Below are 15,517 nucleotides of genomic sequence, written 5' to 3' on the forward strand. Positions count from 1 at the left end.
GCAAGAATAGAAAGCAGGCCTAAGGAAGATCAGCATCCCCTTTGTAGGTAACTTCCTTGGATTAGGTGATTATAGAATCTTAAATAACAGAGGACTAATGTCATCTGATTAGGAAGGAACTGCTTTTCTTGTTCAGTTACTTAGAGCTTCAGGTTCTCAGATTAATCTGAACCTACCAAAATGTCCCCATTCTGATTCTTTGGATCCCCATCTTTTCACAGTCAATGCCACAACTTTTACATAGGCGACTCCGAGGCTGTGAGCTTAAGTTTTAGTTCTGCAACCCACAGGATCAAATTTCTCAGGATCAGACAATTCGGTCTACAACTAGGAGGATTAATGGGGCAGTCACAGAAGATTTTAATAGGACAACCACAGAAGAAGAATTTAATAGTGTAGTCATAAAAGCTCCATGATTGCCCTGAACCAAGAATTCAAAACACCAGGTAATTTTCTTTCTTTTTTTTCTTTTACTGGGGTTTGAGCTCAGGGCCTACACCTTGAGCCACTCCACCAGCCCTTTTTTGTGATGGGTTTTTTTGAGAGTCTCTTGAACTATTTGCCAGAGCTGGCTTCAAAGTTCAATCCTCCTGATCTCTTGCTTCCTGAGTAGCTAGGATTACAGACATGAACCATGTGGCACCTAGCTTCTAATTTTCTTTTTGAGTTCATAGTGCAATCATAAACAGCCTTGCCACTCAAGTCTACATTCCTCATCTGAATCACAATAGTGCAATGCAGCAGTCACTGCCAAAGGCTTGCCTTTAGTAGCCATTCCATTCTAGGTGACTACAGGTCCTAATTTAGTTATTTGCTTCATGAAAAATTCACTTCCCACTGCATGTGAAGGTATCACTCTCTATAAACTCAATTAGATTAGATATCAATCCCATACTATCTTTAGAAGTCTATTTCTTGATCATATTTGGTGCTGCATGCTGACTCAGATAAGGTTCAACTATGAAGTAGATGCTCCTCAAGTTTTTAAAGCTGTAAAACATTTTAACTCAAAGGATTAAATGCTTATAAAATTATTGGTAACTTGGAAAAATGAAAGCCAGGAAGCTACCCTTAGTCTTTGACTTCAAATGCACATGACACGTCTACCATAATTGCCATCACCATTACCACTGTCTGCATTCACAAAATTGGTTCAAAGATAGTGGAGCATATGTTCCAGCTATTGTCAACACTTATCTGGAGGAGCTTGTTTATCTAATTGCAGTTCTGCAGGAAGATGGGGTCTACATCCTCTGTCGTCCTAAAATTTCAGTGATGGTTGCTTCATATTCACAAAAACTAAATTTGTCAGAGAATCACGAGCTCACAAGGGAATCTGAGAAATGTAATTTTTAGTTCCTCAGACTCTGTGATACTGAAGGAGAGAAGAGAGAACATACCAGAAGTATGGGAATGGATTCATTGTATCAATAATCTTCTAACACACTAACCTAAATGGGGTCAGATTTCTGAAGTAGAATTTAGGGTAGACTTCTAGCATGTAAATGTCAAATCACAACTCTAAGGATATATTACAAATCTGTTCCCTCCCTTTAATACATAAATATATTCTAATAAAAAAATTTTTAAAGAAAAAATTTCCCTAAATTCATCTGGCTGCTTTTTTTCCTCACAAGTTCCCATGCTACTTTTCTTTCTGAAGGAAAGATTCAATACCACTTTTATAAGGGCTGACCATAATAATCCAAGCAAAATGAAAGCACTTAAAAAGTTTTGGACTGAATATAAATCTGGAGAGTGGTTACTTATTCTTTTGTAATCATGTAACACCTTCATAAAATGTTCATGATAAGAACTGAAATCAGAATATCTTTAAAATCTGGGGATACAGGTCAGTGGTAGAGCATTTGACTAACCTGTGTGAGGCCCTGGTTTCTATCCCTAGTACCACAGACACAAAATATAAAATATATTTTCATTTGAAATCAAACTGTATATAAACAGCAGATATGCTAAATATACATATAAAATGTAAATGTTGTATAGAATCCCCAGATTAAGGATATTAGAACATAAACCACAAAGGTGAGGCAACACTGCACTAACCTAATGCTACCTATCATGCAAAACTCAAAATAATCTAGTCACTCATTGCCAAATAGCTAGCTAATCTTTATTCCTGAAGGACGGGTTCTTAGTATAGTTTCCTCACAGGGAGGAGAAACTCAGTTTAAATGTAATGCATCATGAATGACAAAGAAGGAATTTCAACTGGAGAGTTCCTTTTTTCTTTTCCCCATGGAAAATGCAAAGAAAAAAAGTTTTAAGAACAGGCTAATTGGCTTCTCTAAAATTGTTAAAAAAAAAAAAAAGCGAGGGGGGAGATTCGAGGACACATAGAAAATGACAAAGTACCTGGAAGAATATGCTTATGGATCAACAAAGTTAATACTTTTTAAAACCCATAGCCTTGTATTTGAGAAATAGTAAAGTCAAGACCCTATCTTAACAGAAATGTTTATTATTTAAACCTTTCAAGGTTTTTTTTTTAATTTCAGATGGCTTTTAATATGGACATGTTCTCAGTATATGTTCTGTGACTTACTGATAGATGCATTATGTAATTTAATAGATAAGTGATGTGTCTCAGCATGCTCTTACTCTCAAAGCAGATGCTAGTTTAAGATCATATTCCCAGGAAAAAAAAATTTGTGTATGAGAATGTAAAAAAAAAAATCAATAAATCCAAATTGAGATCAGACCAAATATGACTCCAAGGGAAAAAAAGTACAAAGGAAAACTTGTTAATGTATGGATGTGTAAATGTATCTTTATGTGGCAAAAGGAAAAAGACAAAATTTTTAAAAAACTAACATTTCTTTTCAAATAGGTAGAAAGGACATAATAAAATCTAGATCCATAAGTCTGAAAGAACACCAAAGATAATTTAAATCATCCCTTGACCACTTAAAAATCTTGTTACTTAATCATTTAAGGAGCTGGGTGTGGTGACACACGTATGTAATCCTAGAACTCTGGAGGCTGAGGCAGAAGGGTCACAAGTTCTAAGCCAATCTGGGCTACACAGCAAGACCCTATCAAAAAAAAGGAAAGAAAAGAGGGAGAGAGGGAGGGGAGGATAAGGGAGGAGAGAGAAAGGAAGGAAGGAAAGATAAGACCACCTTCTTTACAAGTCACAAGGCTCTTTTGGTGATTTATCCTAGAATCTGGACAGTCCTCCTGTGGTAGTGGCTCTATATATCAACTGCTTCATTTAGATCTTTGAATCTCAGGATTCACAGCATCCTATTGAAAACAAATTTTAAAAAATTTCTGCCTTTCAATTCACAGCTGTGCCTTCCAACTTCTAACACATAATTTTTAGTGTTTTGAAACAAGAAATCTGTTTCCAGTTCTCTTTCTTTACACAACTAGTCTTCTCATTCAGATGTCAGCTGCCAAGAATACCAAAGATGAAGTAAGGACACTAAATCCACTATCAGGGAATTACTTCCAAGATCACTGCCGAAATCACTTGTGTGCTGTGTATTACTGCTCAGTTGCTATGCTCCTGACAACAGCCCTGCCTCAGGTGCATGCCTCTCAACTCTGCTGCTCCATTTCCCATTGACCATACAATAGGATGCCTAAATCCAAGTCAGTCATGTCCAAGCTGAGCATGCTAGTGCATATGCTGGGTTATCTGCAATCATCTTTTTCTAGTAAGGGCAGTTCTATGAATACAGATGTCTAAGGTAAGATTGTAATATGGAAAGAGTTGAGAGAGTGTAAACATCTCAGTCTCAACCTAATCCTAATGAGGGCGAGATGCAAAAATTCTGCTTCAGTAGTCAACATATAGTACCTAAATTATAGCACTATCAAATAGATCATGCAGCCAAAAACACTTCCACCTCCAGATTTCTTTCTCATATATAGGGTATCTGAGTTGCATGTATGGAACAAGCCTGCCTACAAATTACAGCTGTTCTCAGTAAACTAAAAACAGAGATAGGCCAAGGAACATTTGTCAGGAAAATTCCTCTGAGCAATCAGAGGGAAATAAAATCTCACAAGTGACTGAACATCTCAACCAGTGAACATTGGCACCATGTCTCCACTTTAGAGCTTGTTAACACAATCCCCTCAGAGGTCAGAGAACTCAGCAACAGATAGTGCAGACAAAGCTCCCTCTGCATGAAAAATGGCCTGGAACTTGCTGAAATCCACAGGAACAAACAAATGCCACCTCTACCAGCAATGACTTCAGATCTGGCCTTTTCCTCTCTAGCCGGAGAGTCAATAAAAAAAGTTCCTAAGTCAAACCACCACCCAGTCTTTCTTCTTTTGTGAAAACAGCAGTACAATCTGGGGCCAGGGGTGGTGGGTTTCCTATTTCCATGTTCCTTCTTTCTGGTCCTCAGGTGAAAAAAAAATCACCAAAGCCCTACATGTTTTTCACAAAACTCTTCCTACAACAAGCTTTCAGAAATCTTTTTGAGGAAGTTGTCTCTTCCTTCCTCAGTAAAACAACACCCCTCAGACTTGCTGAAATAAAATCCATAACCCCAAAACAAAACTCTGATGGAGCTTATATTTTAAATTGTGAACATCTTAACTGTATAAATTCCAGTCTGAGGTGGGGTTGGTACCAGTGGGAGGAGGGAGGATGTGGGGAAAGGGTGTAGGAAGGTGAATATGGTACAAATACTGTGTACACATGTATCTAAATGGAAAAATGAGACCTGCTGAAACTATTCCAGGAATTGGGGAGGGGGAGGTAAAAAAGAATGATGGAGAGGGCAAATTCAAGTATAGTATATTATAAGAACTTTTGTAAATGCCACAATGTACCCCCAGCACAACAATAAAAATAAAAAATATTTTCAAATGCCTAGAGTGTGGAAAGAGAGAATAAATACTGTTAAAACTGAAACTAGTCATCAGCCAGTGTCTGTCAGCAAAACAGTCAAGAGTAATAGAGAAAAAAGAAAGAAGAGCTAGAGGAACTAACTACAGTGGAAAACCCACTGTTCCACATTTCTGGTATTTTTAGTTAAATATTTAAATATGCAAATGTTTAATGGATTCTCTATTTCTATATAAGAAAATGGTATTTTCGTTAGTGACAAAGTTTTGCTGCAAAGGGGATACAATCTAATTCACTGAGTTATACTGAATTATATGTAGGACATATACATACAGGTATATTACTCAAATCTGTAAAGTCAATGACTTATCCATGTTGATGGAGAAATTATGAAAGCAATTAGAAAAGGCTGTATTTATCACATCTTAAAGTCATCTTTGACAAAGAAACACATAGGAATGGTTGAATAATTTAAGAAGAGCTCTCCTATATCTGTAAGAAGAATTTAGAATTGTAGTTTCAGTTCTTTTCTACATAGGGAAATAGCGGCAGGAAAAAAATGACAGCTGAAAATAATTTAGAACATTAATAATCATATAAATATAAACATCTAGCAGACAATTTACATCATAATAAACTAACAAAAAAAAACCATTTTTCCTACAGCAGTATATATTTATTGTGCTGAAATCAGGTAGCCTGGAATGAATAGCTCTGCAAAATCAGTACAGAATGTTCACAAAGATTAAAAATCTCTAGTCATCACACACTGAGGAACAAAGACAACAGTGCTGAATCTTCTTAGGCCAAACTACTGTATATGTGTCACGAATTTTTTGTAATTCTCATGACTGCATGCCTTGGGGGAAAAGTATATAATTTTAATGCACAATAAATATTTTATAGTTTACAAAATATTCTGAAATAGTTTTACAAACAGCATACATCCTACACATGCAGTCTTTGACATGTTGAGATACTTACAAATATTCATGCTATTTTGTCACATTTTCTCTTTCTATAGTGATCCCTCTGTGGCATCCCCTAACAAATTAATCTATGTAATAAAACATGGTACAAATTCTGTTTTTCACTTTATTTCCAGCTGCTCATTTCTACTACATGAAATACTTCATTTGCAAATAGCAAATTTAACTTAGTTCTGTCTACTCTCACTGTTTTAACAATTAACACCTTGTAACATCAGCACTGAATTTAACTATCTTTAGCACCAAGGAGTCAAGAATATTGCACCCAAATAGTTCTATGCTTCATGTCTAGTAAATAAATAAGATTTTGCAAAACTCAGACACATGGGAAATATTATTCCAAAATTAAAACACTGAAAGAGAAGGACAATTTCACAAAAATGTTTGGTGTATGCTATTTGTAAAAAAGTCAAAAAAAAAATACTTGTGGATTTGAAAGTTCAAAAGTTAGAATTTACATTAGAGGACTCCTTGATTTTTTAAATTAAAATTTATTTAATTTTAAATGTTCTTTCCAACAGAAGAGGTAGGTATATTTCTATATATGAAAAATCAGTAACAGCCACAAATCAAAACAAGGAAAGCCTGATAAAAATCAACATACTCTGGGAATTCTAACTGCAAATAAATGTAACTATCTTATGATGTTATTAATAAAGACATGAGTTGCTTCATGTTTTAATCAGACAATAATCTTAATTTTCATAATGTATTGGAGTATTCAAAGGCTGCCTTTTCATCACAAAAATCGTTTCCCACAGTGATTTGTGCTGCAAGTCATGGTGACCTTTGGGTCACTAGACAGGATTTTACTAAACAGTATTTTATTCTTTCTTATTTTCACCAACACCATCATCATCAAGCCTCTAAGAGTCTACAGAGATCAGCAGATTTTTTAAATTTAATTACAACCAAAAGGGTATATTCTGAGGTGGAGAGATTCAACCACAATGGTCAATAAATGAATTCAAAAGCACAAATTCAAATGTCCCCATCCACATTTCTGTCTTTGGACAAGAAAATGTGAGGTTACTGATTTTAATCAGTAGGTAATGGTCATTTAGCCAAAAAGTGAACTCATAAAGACTGTGTTTCTGTGATCATCTAAAATCCAGATTGAACAATCAGTGAATATTAGATTCATGAGAAAATTTCACCCATTGGACAAATGGACAATGAATAGAAAGAGAGTCTCCAAAGTCACATTGTGACTGCTTTGGTCTGGACAATATCAAGGCTAATAAAAAAAAAAAGGTTTAAAATAAAAACTTTATAAATAAAACATCTGGGTATTGTATTGAACACTTTAGTCAGTCTAAAGGTCACCAGTACACAGAGCACATATGCCTTTTCTCCCCACCCCAAACCCTCCTTTGCTTCTGTTGCCCTGAAATTTTATATGACATAGGAATTTCCTCACTGTCAGCCACAGTTAAGGCCCAGTTCAATTTACTCTCCTTTTGCTTTTCCATTTTTCTGGTTTTTTCCATTTTCTAACACTAGCTGTTTTTCTGATTTGTTCACACCATTTGCTGAAATACCATTCATGGCTACTTTTCCAGTTTTTGCTTTCTTAGGCTCATTGTATGTCCGAATGTAGAAGTTGAGAAAGAGAAATATGAAGCTGATTGCATAGACGATTAGAGCCCAGTGCATCCATTTGGGGAAGGGGCAGTCGGTGTAAAGAGACAGTGCTGTGTGTCCAATGGTCACATGGAACTGAACCTAAAAACCAAAAACAGCATTTAATCAGAATAGCAAACATTGTGATCTTCTACATGCTATAGGAGCCCAAATTTTGCAACATTTAAAAACTTAATTCTGGTTCCAATTCATTAAGGCCATAGTTTGAATGTCTTCCCTCAGCAAGGACTTCCTTGTGGTGCCTTCCACAGGCCTTTCAATCCCACTAACCACAGAGGGCTGTGCTTTGTTTAGTTTCCCATTAGAATCTGAAATTGACTTGTGTAAGTAAGGTCTGTCTTATCATTAGAGATGTACTTCATATTTCTATTGCTCACTGATGATTCCCATATGATTCTTGGCTTAGCTTTGGACTATCTGAATATTTGCTGAATAATGTTACCTGATGAGAGAGAATCAATGGCCCAGAAGAGTAAAGCAGAAGCATTGTATGATGTTCAATTTTTTCCCCTCCTACATTTTGAACTGATTTTTTTGTACCAAATTGTCAGCAAGCACATACATATTTCTTTAAAAATGAACTTACCAAAATGGCTCATTTTGTTAGTTATTTCTTACATATAGTAGACAGGATAATTTTCATCTGAATGAATTGGTTTTGAAAAACTAATACACTGATTACAATTAGTAGATGTTTGAGAATGAGTGCAAAAAGAATTACCATTGACTTTAAGACTTCTTAAAAAGAAAAAAATGTAAAACTCAGAGGCTCAAAATAAAAAGTTTTAAATTCTAGATAGCCGCTCTACCACTGAACCACACCTCCAATCCTAAATTCTAAATTCTGATGTATTAATTAACCCTTGTTATTATAGAATTTGCAATTCTTATGTTGGAAACAACAAGGGTTAATTAATTCCTATAAGGTTCTTGTATGATTAACTTATAAGAACTTCTGGCTTTGAAATACAAATTCAACATCCTGTTTGGAATGGGCAATTACAACTTCTTTTTTAAGACTATCATTATCAATACTGTTATATTAAATATTATTGAAAATAACTTATTCCACATTGTCAGAAATTTATATTAAACAACTTTTACAATTCCCATGGCAAAAATCCAAATTTTAAGAGCTTTTGGTTTCACAATGGTTCTTAGAACCTGTGCCACTGCAGAAGGGTGTGTAGTAGGGTGTGATCTGAGCATGGTATAGCTCAAGGAGAGCCAGGGGCTCCAACCAAGCTGATGTAATAGTTCAAGTGGTTTTGGTCACCTCTTCATTTTCTGAGGACCATTCACTAGTTGATGAAAGAAATGAGCTATACAAACTGTATAAACAGCTGTTATACAAAAACTGGAGGAAGCTTCCTGTGGCATTTCATTATAAATGAGTCCTTCGTGCCTAGCGTTTCTCAAAAGTTGTGTTTCCTGTTTGGCTAGACAGCTGTTTAGCAACTTAAGGCAGAGATGGATATTTCCAAATGTGATTCCACTGATAAAACTCTGTACAAACTATAATTAAAGCAAATTATAATAGATTCTAGAGCCTGGAGATTAACTTACCAGTTTGGTTTTGGATTTTCAGTTTGATTACATGCCAGTACCTAGCTCTGAACAGTGCTCTGACAGGTGCACTCAGACACTACAAGTCCTGCTCGGAGCAGGTGTTGAAAAGCATCTACTATGAATACCAGCATGTGAACATACCTGGCTCTGTTCTTCAAGGACAGAGTTTTAGAGAATTAAAAGATATTCTCTGACCCTTACTCCCTTCTTTCACTCTACCTTTCCTTATCTCTTATCTTCTTTTCAATTTTACATTCTAAGTGTATGGGATCTATTCACAAGGACTAAAAATTGGAAGAAAATGCAGAAAATTTAAGCAAGGACAAGATGAAGACAAAAAAATAAAAATTTCACGTTAAAAAAAAAAATCACTCCAGGAAAAAAATACTGTTTTTTCTAGTCATTCATGAATCTGTATACTTTGTGGTGTGCTTAGAGGTTTTTTTTAACCATCCACTCTACAGGTATTTTTTAAAGCATGTTTTCCTTCGAGGGATAGGTGCTGAGTCTAGTTTTTTAAGCAAGTGGCTGGCTATGCAACAAACCCAAGAATATGTAGGTTAGAGCCAAGGCCTATGCTAAAGGATAAGTTTAATTTTACGACGGAAAATTATCTAAAGCAACTTAGTACTTTACAGATATTTTAAGTGAAATATTTTGGTGAAAACCAGAAGAAATTTTAGAAGCATTTGACTCACCAGCTGCAACATGGTCAGGTATCGTTTCCACCAAAGATACTTCTGAATCCACGGGCCAAAGGCAGTTAGCCCATAGTACGAGTACATAATCACGTGGATAAAGGAATTCATCTGGGCTCCAAAAAATGCTTTAGAGAAAATAAGAAGTGATTGCAGAAAACGTGGTTAGGCAATGAAACACTGAGCTAAAACATGAATTCACATTATTTTCTTAATCGAGTTAAGTACAGATAAAGTGATACCAATGAAAAAGACTTCTCTCAAATTAAGCTAGATAGTTTTAAGGTTTAGATTTGAGATTTTTATCAGACAAATAAAAATGTGTGTTGCTCAAATGCCAAGAACTTTCAAAGTGAACTTAAGTAAGCCCCAATATAGCAATCTTGCCTACACTGCTTTTAATTCTACTATTCTTAGGGGGAAAAATTATGGTATATCTAAGTACGTAAGTAGACTTGTAAATGTTCCATTACTGTCACAGCTGTGCCAACAGGAATACCAGTGACAAATGTTACTTATTTCTTAGGTTTCTACGTAGCTTTAAATATGACAGCAGCACCCACACTGGGCAATACGTTCAGTATATACATATCTACAGAGATATCCCAGTCAGCCTAAATCAATATTCCTTCATTTATTAAATCAAAGTATAGACTACAATAATAAATCTTGTTATAAAGCAATTTAACAAGTCAGTTCAGACTTACTAATTTTTTTAAGCTTACCAAGTTGGACTTTAATTGTGTGGTTTTAAATTGGAACCCTAAAAGTAATTTATGGGAGTGAAATGCCTAAATTGTCCATTGCACATGACAATGGAAAGAAAACAGCAGAGTGATCTGCACTAGGGGACTTGTACCCTGCACCCCACCAGAGGACAATGGTGTGGATCATCCTCAATCCACAGGCATCTGAAAAGACTGGAAGCAAATGCTGGCCAGACTGTGAATGCACACCCTCCTTAACACTAACAATGCTATATAAAATTTCATTTAAAGAAGAACGAATAAGGTCACGTAAGGCCTGTAATAGAGTAGAGGTGAGCTCGGAATGAAGTTCAATCATTACTCTGAGTTGTGTTGTGGTATCCTTTGGATAAGAGATCCTGACTAGTACTGTTCCCCATCAAAATATTATTTTTTACATGTAGGCTTGGTTTATGCTCATCTCTAAAGCAAATTCTTAGGTGTTAAAAGCATTCACAGATTGAAAGCTGAAGCTTTTCTTTCTTTGAAATTTTTAAAAATAAAATGAACATGGATGGGGATGATTAACCATGAAAGCAAGTTAAATGACAGACCAATTAAAACTCCCAGGCTCTCACTCCTTTCCAGCCAACGTATTTACATAATTTAATACATGCAGATACATTGCTCACCTTGTCCCCCTGCAACCCACTTAATTCCAATCCACCACAATGTAAACATTGTGCAGTGATGATAGACATGAAGGAAAGAAACTTGGTTGTTTTTCTTCCTCAGAATAAAAAACACTGTGTCCAAATACTCAACCCCTTTAGATACAAAGTACCACCACAAAGCAGCAGCTATCTGTAAAAGGAAGGAAAAGCATACTATAAACACCCAAATCACACTGTTGTGTGGGCTTCTAAAAGTGTTAATAGATTCAAAATATATTACACAAAAATGTACATTGAATCTTTTTTGTTTTTTTGGCTAAGTAGGTCTGAAAACTAAGCCTGTATATGGGGGGGTGGGGGATGGAAAAGAGAGACTCCAACACTTATCTCTACTCAGTAACAACTATCTAGAGAGAATTTTCAGTGTTTTACACAGGTGAATATCACACAGTGTGGGAATTGTTGAATACTGAGCTGTGAACACATTCACATTGCTATGCTTTCAATTTGATAGAGAAACAAACATGTTTACTTTATAAAGGTATTTCAAACCTTTGTGCAGAACCTACACTATACCTCAGACAAATTTACAGGAAGTAAACTCATGAAGCCACTGTCAGTCTTTCCCTCTTCTTTAAAAGGCACATACAAGATATCCAATCATAGCAGTTTGTGTTGGATAGTAAAACTTGTAAAGTGGTAAAACAAAACCAAAAATACCCCAAATATTTCCTAGGTCATAAATATAATCCTGCTTACGTGAATTAGTCTTTTCCTGGGCTCTAATTAAGGCACCAGATGGTGCTGAGATTAAGGATCTAGTAAGAGGTGACCTCGGTATGTATATCTAAAAATACTTTGCAAAGGATCTTATTATCACAGTAATTGAAACATAACTTTTTATAGCAAGTGCAAGTTTTCTATGTAAAAATAACAAATAAGGTAGTACATAACTGAAATCTATTTGTAAACATTTTTCTGTCAGAGGCTTGACAGATTCATTCAGGGACAGGCTGAGGTGTTATAGAATTGGAAGATCCCTTCCTCATTTTATACCTGCATCTAGGGGGTGTAATGAGTTTTTGTTTGCATGTTTTGGATTTTTGCTGTTTTATTTATTTATTGTTTATTAGAGCTGGCAATAAAACATATGGCCTTGTGCTAATTTAAAAATCTTAATTAGTTTTATTTTCAATTCTAGAATTGAGCAACACTTCAGTCCATTTCCCCAAAATTAGAATTTTAAAATGTGGATAAAGAACAAAGAGAGAGGCCAAATTAAAAAAAAATAAAGCTGTGTATTTATTGGTTTAGAATCATTTAGTGAATTTGCTTGAGCAATATTATTGAAAATAATAAGACTAGCTGAAAATGGGCTTGCAATAATTTACTCACGTCAACACTATACTTAGGACTCACAATTATGTTACTTTAAAGTAACTAAAACCATTTTGACCCAGAAAACTTTATCCTGGAGGAAGGAGACAATGTATTATTTTTTTCCTTCCATTTGTGCTACACTAGCTACAGTTCCCATAGAATTTTAATAAGTAAATAATAAATTTATCATTTGCTTATTAATATTTATTTTTATTAATATGATAAATTAATAGTTATAACATTAAACATTAAATTTTGATATTTTGTTTAATATTATTTAATATTTTAATATTTAAATAAATAAATATTAAAATATTAAATATTTAAATTAATGTTTATAATAAATTAATATTTATTGTTAATTAATAAATAAATAAGAAATAATTTTCCTTAGTTTGTAAACCCCACTAGCTGTCTTTGAATAGGCTACACCAAAGTGAAAAGTGATACTTCTTGATTCCATAACAGTGAACACAAAACTGAGTCTCTGAGCAAAGCATTCATTCTATTGGCTCTGGTGTTGGACAGGAGAGGGGAGCAAAAAGATTACAAACGCAGTCTGTTACAGCTCAGGCTCTTTCTCCTCCTAGATTACAGTTTGTGTAGTAGCTCACTTTTTACTCAAAGTTTGTCATGTCAGAAGAGTAGGCTCACAATTAGTAAGAGTGACAGTTTTGAACTTAGGCAGGCACTCTACTGCTTGACCCAGGCCCCAGCCCAGAAAGCAAGTCAGACACTTCTCCTCTCCCATTGTCTCAATCAAGCAAGATGCCACTTCTCTACTAAGAAGATAACTAGCAATATGGTCATCAGAAAAAAAATTTTCCTAGCCAGCAAATCTAAACTCAGTAGACCTCCTCATTCTCTCAGCCACATCATGGGTTTTATTTTCTTACCTATTTCTTTACATGCTAACTGCCTGCCTTGCTGTCCTCACTAAAATGTCAGCTCCGTGAAGGTGCAGAGACCTCCTGTCTTCTCACCTTGGTGTCCTCAGGACCCCTCACAGTATCATGCTCAGTACACAGGTATTAAGTGAATAAAACCAACATGACAACCACAGGGGTGATTTTCATTAAACATGCACATAAAATGGTGAGTACATTAAAGTAAATTGGTCACGGATCTTGATAAACACTGATAGGTATATTGACTATATTCCATGCCTGAAAGCTATTTTTCTTAATGTAAGCTACCATATATTACAACTGCATATCACAAAAAACACATTTTATTATACTTAATTTTTATGTGAACCACTGTATAAGAGTTCATTAAATACTTAATAAAATAACTTGGTAGTTCTTCCACTTATGTTAAATGGTAATTTTACTAATAAATGTGATTGGAAAATAAAATATTATATTACTAGTGATTTTTCTCCAAGTTTAAAAAAGACCCAAGATATACCTATACAAATTATGCTATGTTTAACTTCATAAATACAATGTACGTACTACATTCTAGTAATTCAATGCATATTCACTCTCATACTGCCAAATAAAAGAACATACTGAAGATACAAAACAGATTTTCAATTTTGTGCTTTAAAAAAAGCAGAGGTTTATTGACCCCAAACAATCCAGTCTAATTTTGCAAGCACACTAAAATACCTTTTTCATAGTCTTGGGAGTATAAAATTACACTACTTAAACTTACTAAGAGTAGTTTTAACATACTTACCCTGACTTCATGAACGTTATTAGAATAATCCACAGTTTGGCAAATATAACTATATCCTGCATTATACGATCCCATGAATAACTGGAGAAAGAGGAAAAATATTTGGAGTAAGGTTTAAGTATATACAGCATTAATTACAGCCTTCCAATTATTTGATATACAGTCTTTAAAATTATTTTCAAAGCAGTATTTTCTTTAGAAAAAGTTCATATTTGATACATTATAAGAACCCTTGTAAATGCTACAATGTACCCCCACCCAGCACAGCAACAACAAAATTTTCAAATGCATTAAACATTAATTTGCTACTTCTATTTTTTTTTTTTCTATTTTTGCCATACTGGGGATCAAATCCAAGACCCCACACATGCTAGGCCATGCTACACTACAGAGGTACACTCCCAGCCCCATACTGCACATTTAATGCACTGGAATTTCTAAAAGTTATTGTATGTCAATTTTTTTTCCTATAACTAAAGTCTAAATTAAAAATCAGGGCCGGGGGTGTGGCTCAAGTGGTAGAGTGCCTGACTAACAAGCACAAAATCCTGAGTTCAAGCCCCCGTACTGCCAAAACAAAACAAAACAATTTAATCTTTGGACCAAGATATCAATTCCATCCACTTCAAAATACCAAGACAAATTTTTGTTGCCATGATTCAGAGACAAGAGCTGTCCTGCCTTAACTTGTTTCTGTCCTTGATCCAGAGTGGTCTGTAGCTAAACAGTAAGTAAAGGTATCCAAATAAAGAAAATGAGAGTTCTTATCAAGCTGAGATTCTGTAGATCAAACTGTCAACAGAGAACAGATTTTTTTTTTTAAGGGTTACCATTAATTTTCCTAGCATCACTTGTCAATTCTCTGGGCTCATATAAAATTTTAAGATGTGTCTTAGGAACAAACACCTTACACCCTACTTTTGATTGTTGGTTTTGTTTTGTTTTTGAGATAGGTCTTACTATATAGTTCAGGGCAAATCCTCCTATCTCTGCCTCCTGAGTTCTGGGATTATAGGTATGTACCATCATGCCCAACTTCCTTAGAACTCTTGCTTTAAAAAATAACTGTACCAATCTAGCACTCAGGACATCCTTTCAAAATGTCACGGAGAATTTGCTGATTTCCAGGAAGGCATGTGATGGTTAGGAGCAACAGCTGTATGACAGTTCATTTGGGTTCAGGGGGTGGCTCAGTGGTAGAGCACTTGCCTAGCATGCTAGAGGCCCTGGATTCGATCCCCAGCCCCACAAAAATGATTAAAAATAAGTAAAAACAAAGTAAAACAAAACAAGGATGACAGTTAACTCATTTACATTCCAACACAAAATATAGTAAAATCATATAAGTGGATTTAACTTGAAA

General features: G+C 35.0%; 1 protein-coding gene across 1 annotated transcript in view; it reads right to left on the minus strand.

Moving 5' to 3' along the window:
- Window positions 1-5,485: 5,485 nt before the first annotated feature.
- Window positions 5,486-15,517, minus strand: part of Elovl4 (ELOVL fatty acid elongase 4) — a 30,757-nt gene continuing 20,725 nt past the window's right edge. Inside the window, exons 3-6 of the mRNA XM_020181933.2 lie at window positions 14,155-14,235; window positions 11,110-11,281; window positions 9,732-9,859; window positions 5,486-7,545 (exon numbers count right to left, since the gene is read on the minus strand). Coding sequence (XP_020037522.1) covers window positions 7,270-7,545; window positions 9,732-9,859; window positions 11,110-11,281; window positions 14,155-14,235 — 657 coding nt within the window. The 3' untranslated portion in view covers window positions 5,486-7,269. The remainder of the gene's footprint in view (window positions 7,546-9,731; window positions 9,860-11,109; window positions 11,282-14,154; window positions 14,236-15,517) is intronic.

Source organism: Castor canadensis, chromosome 1, assembly GCF_047511655.1.
Source record: "Castor canadensis chromosome 1, mCasCan1.hap1v2, whole genome shotgun sequence".
In the NCBI taxonomy this organism is placed as follows: Eukaryota; Metazoa; Chordata; class Mammalia; order Rodentia; family Castoridae; genus Castor; species Castor canadensis.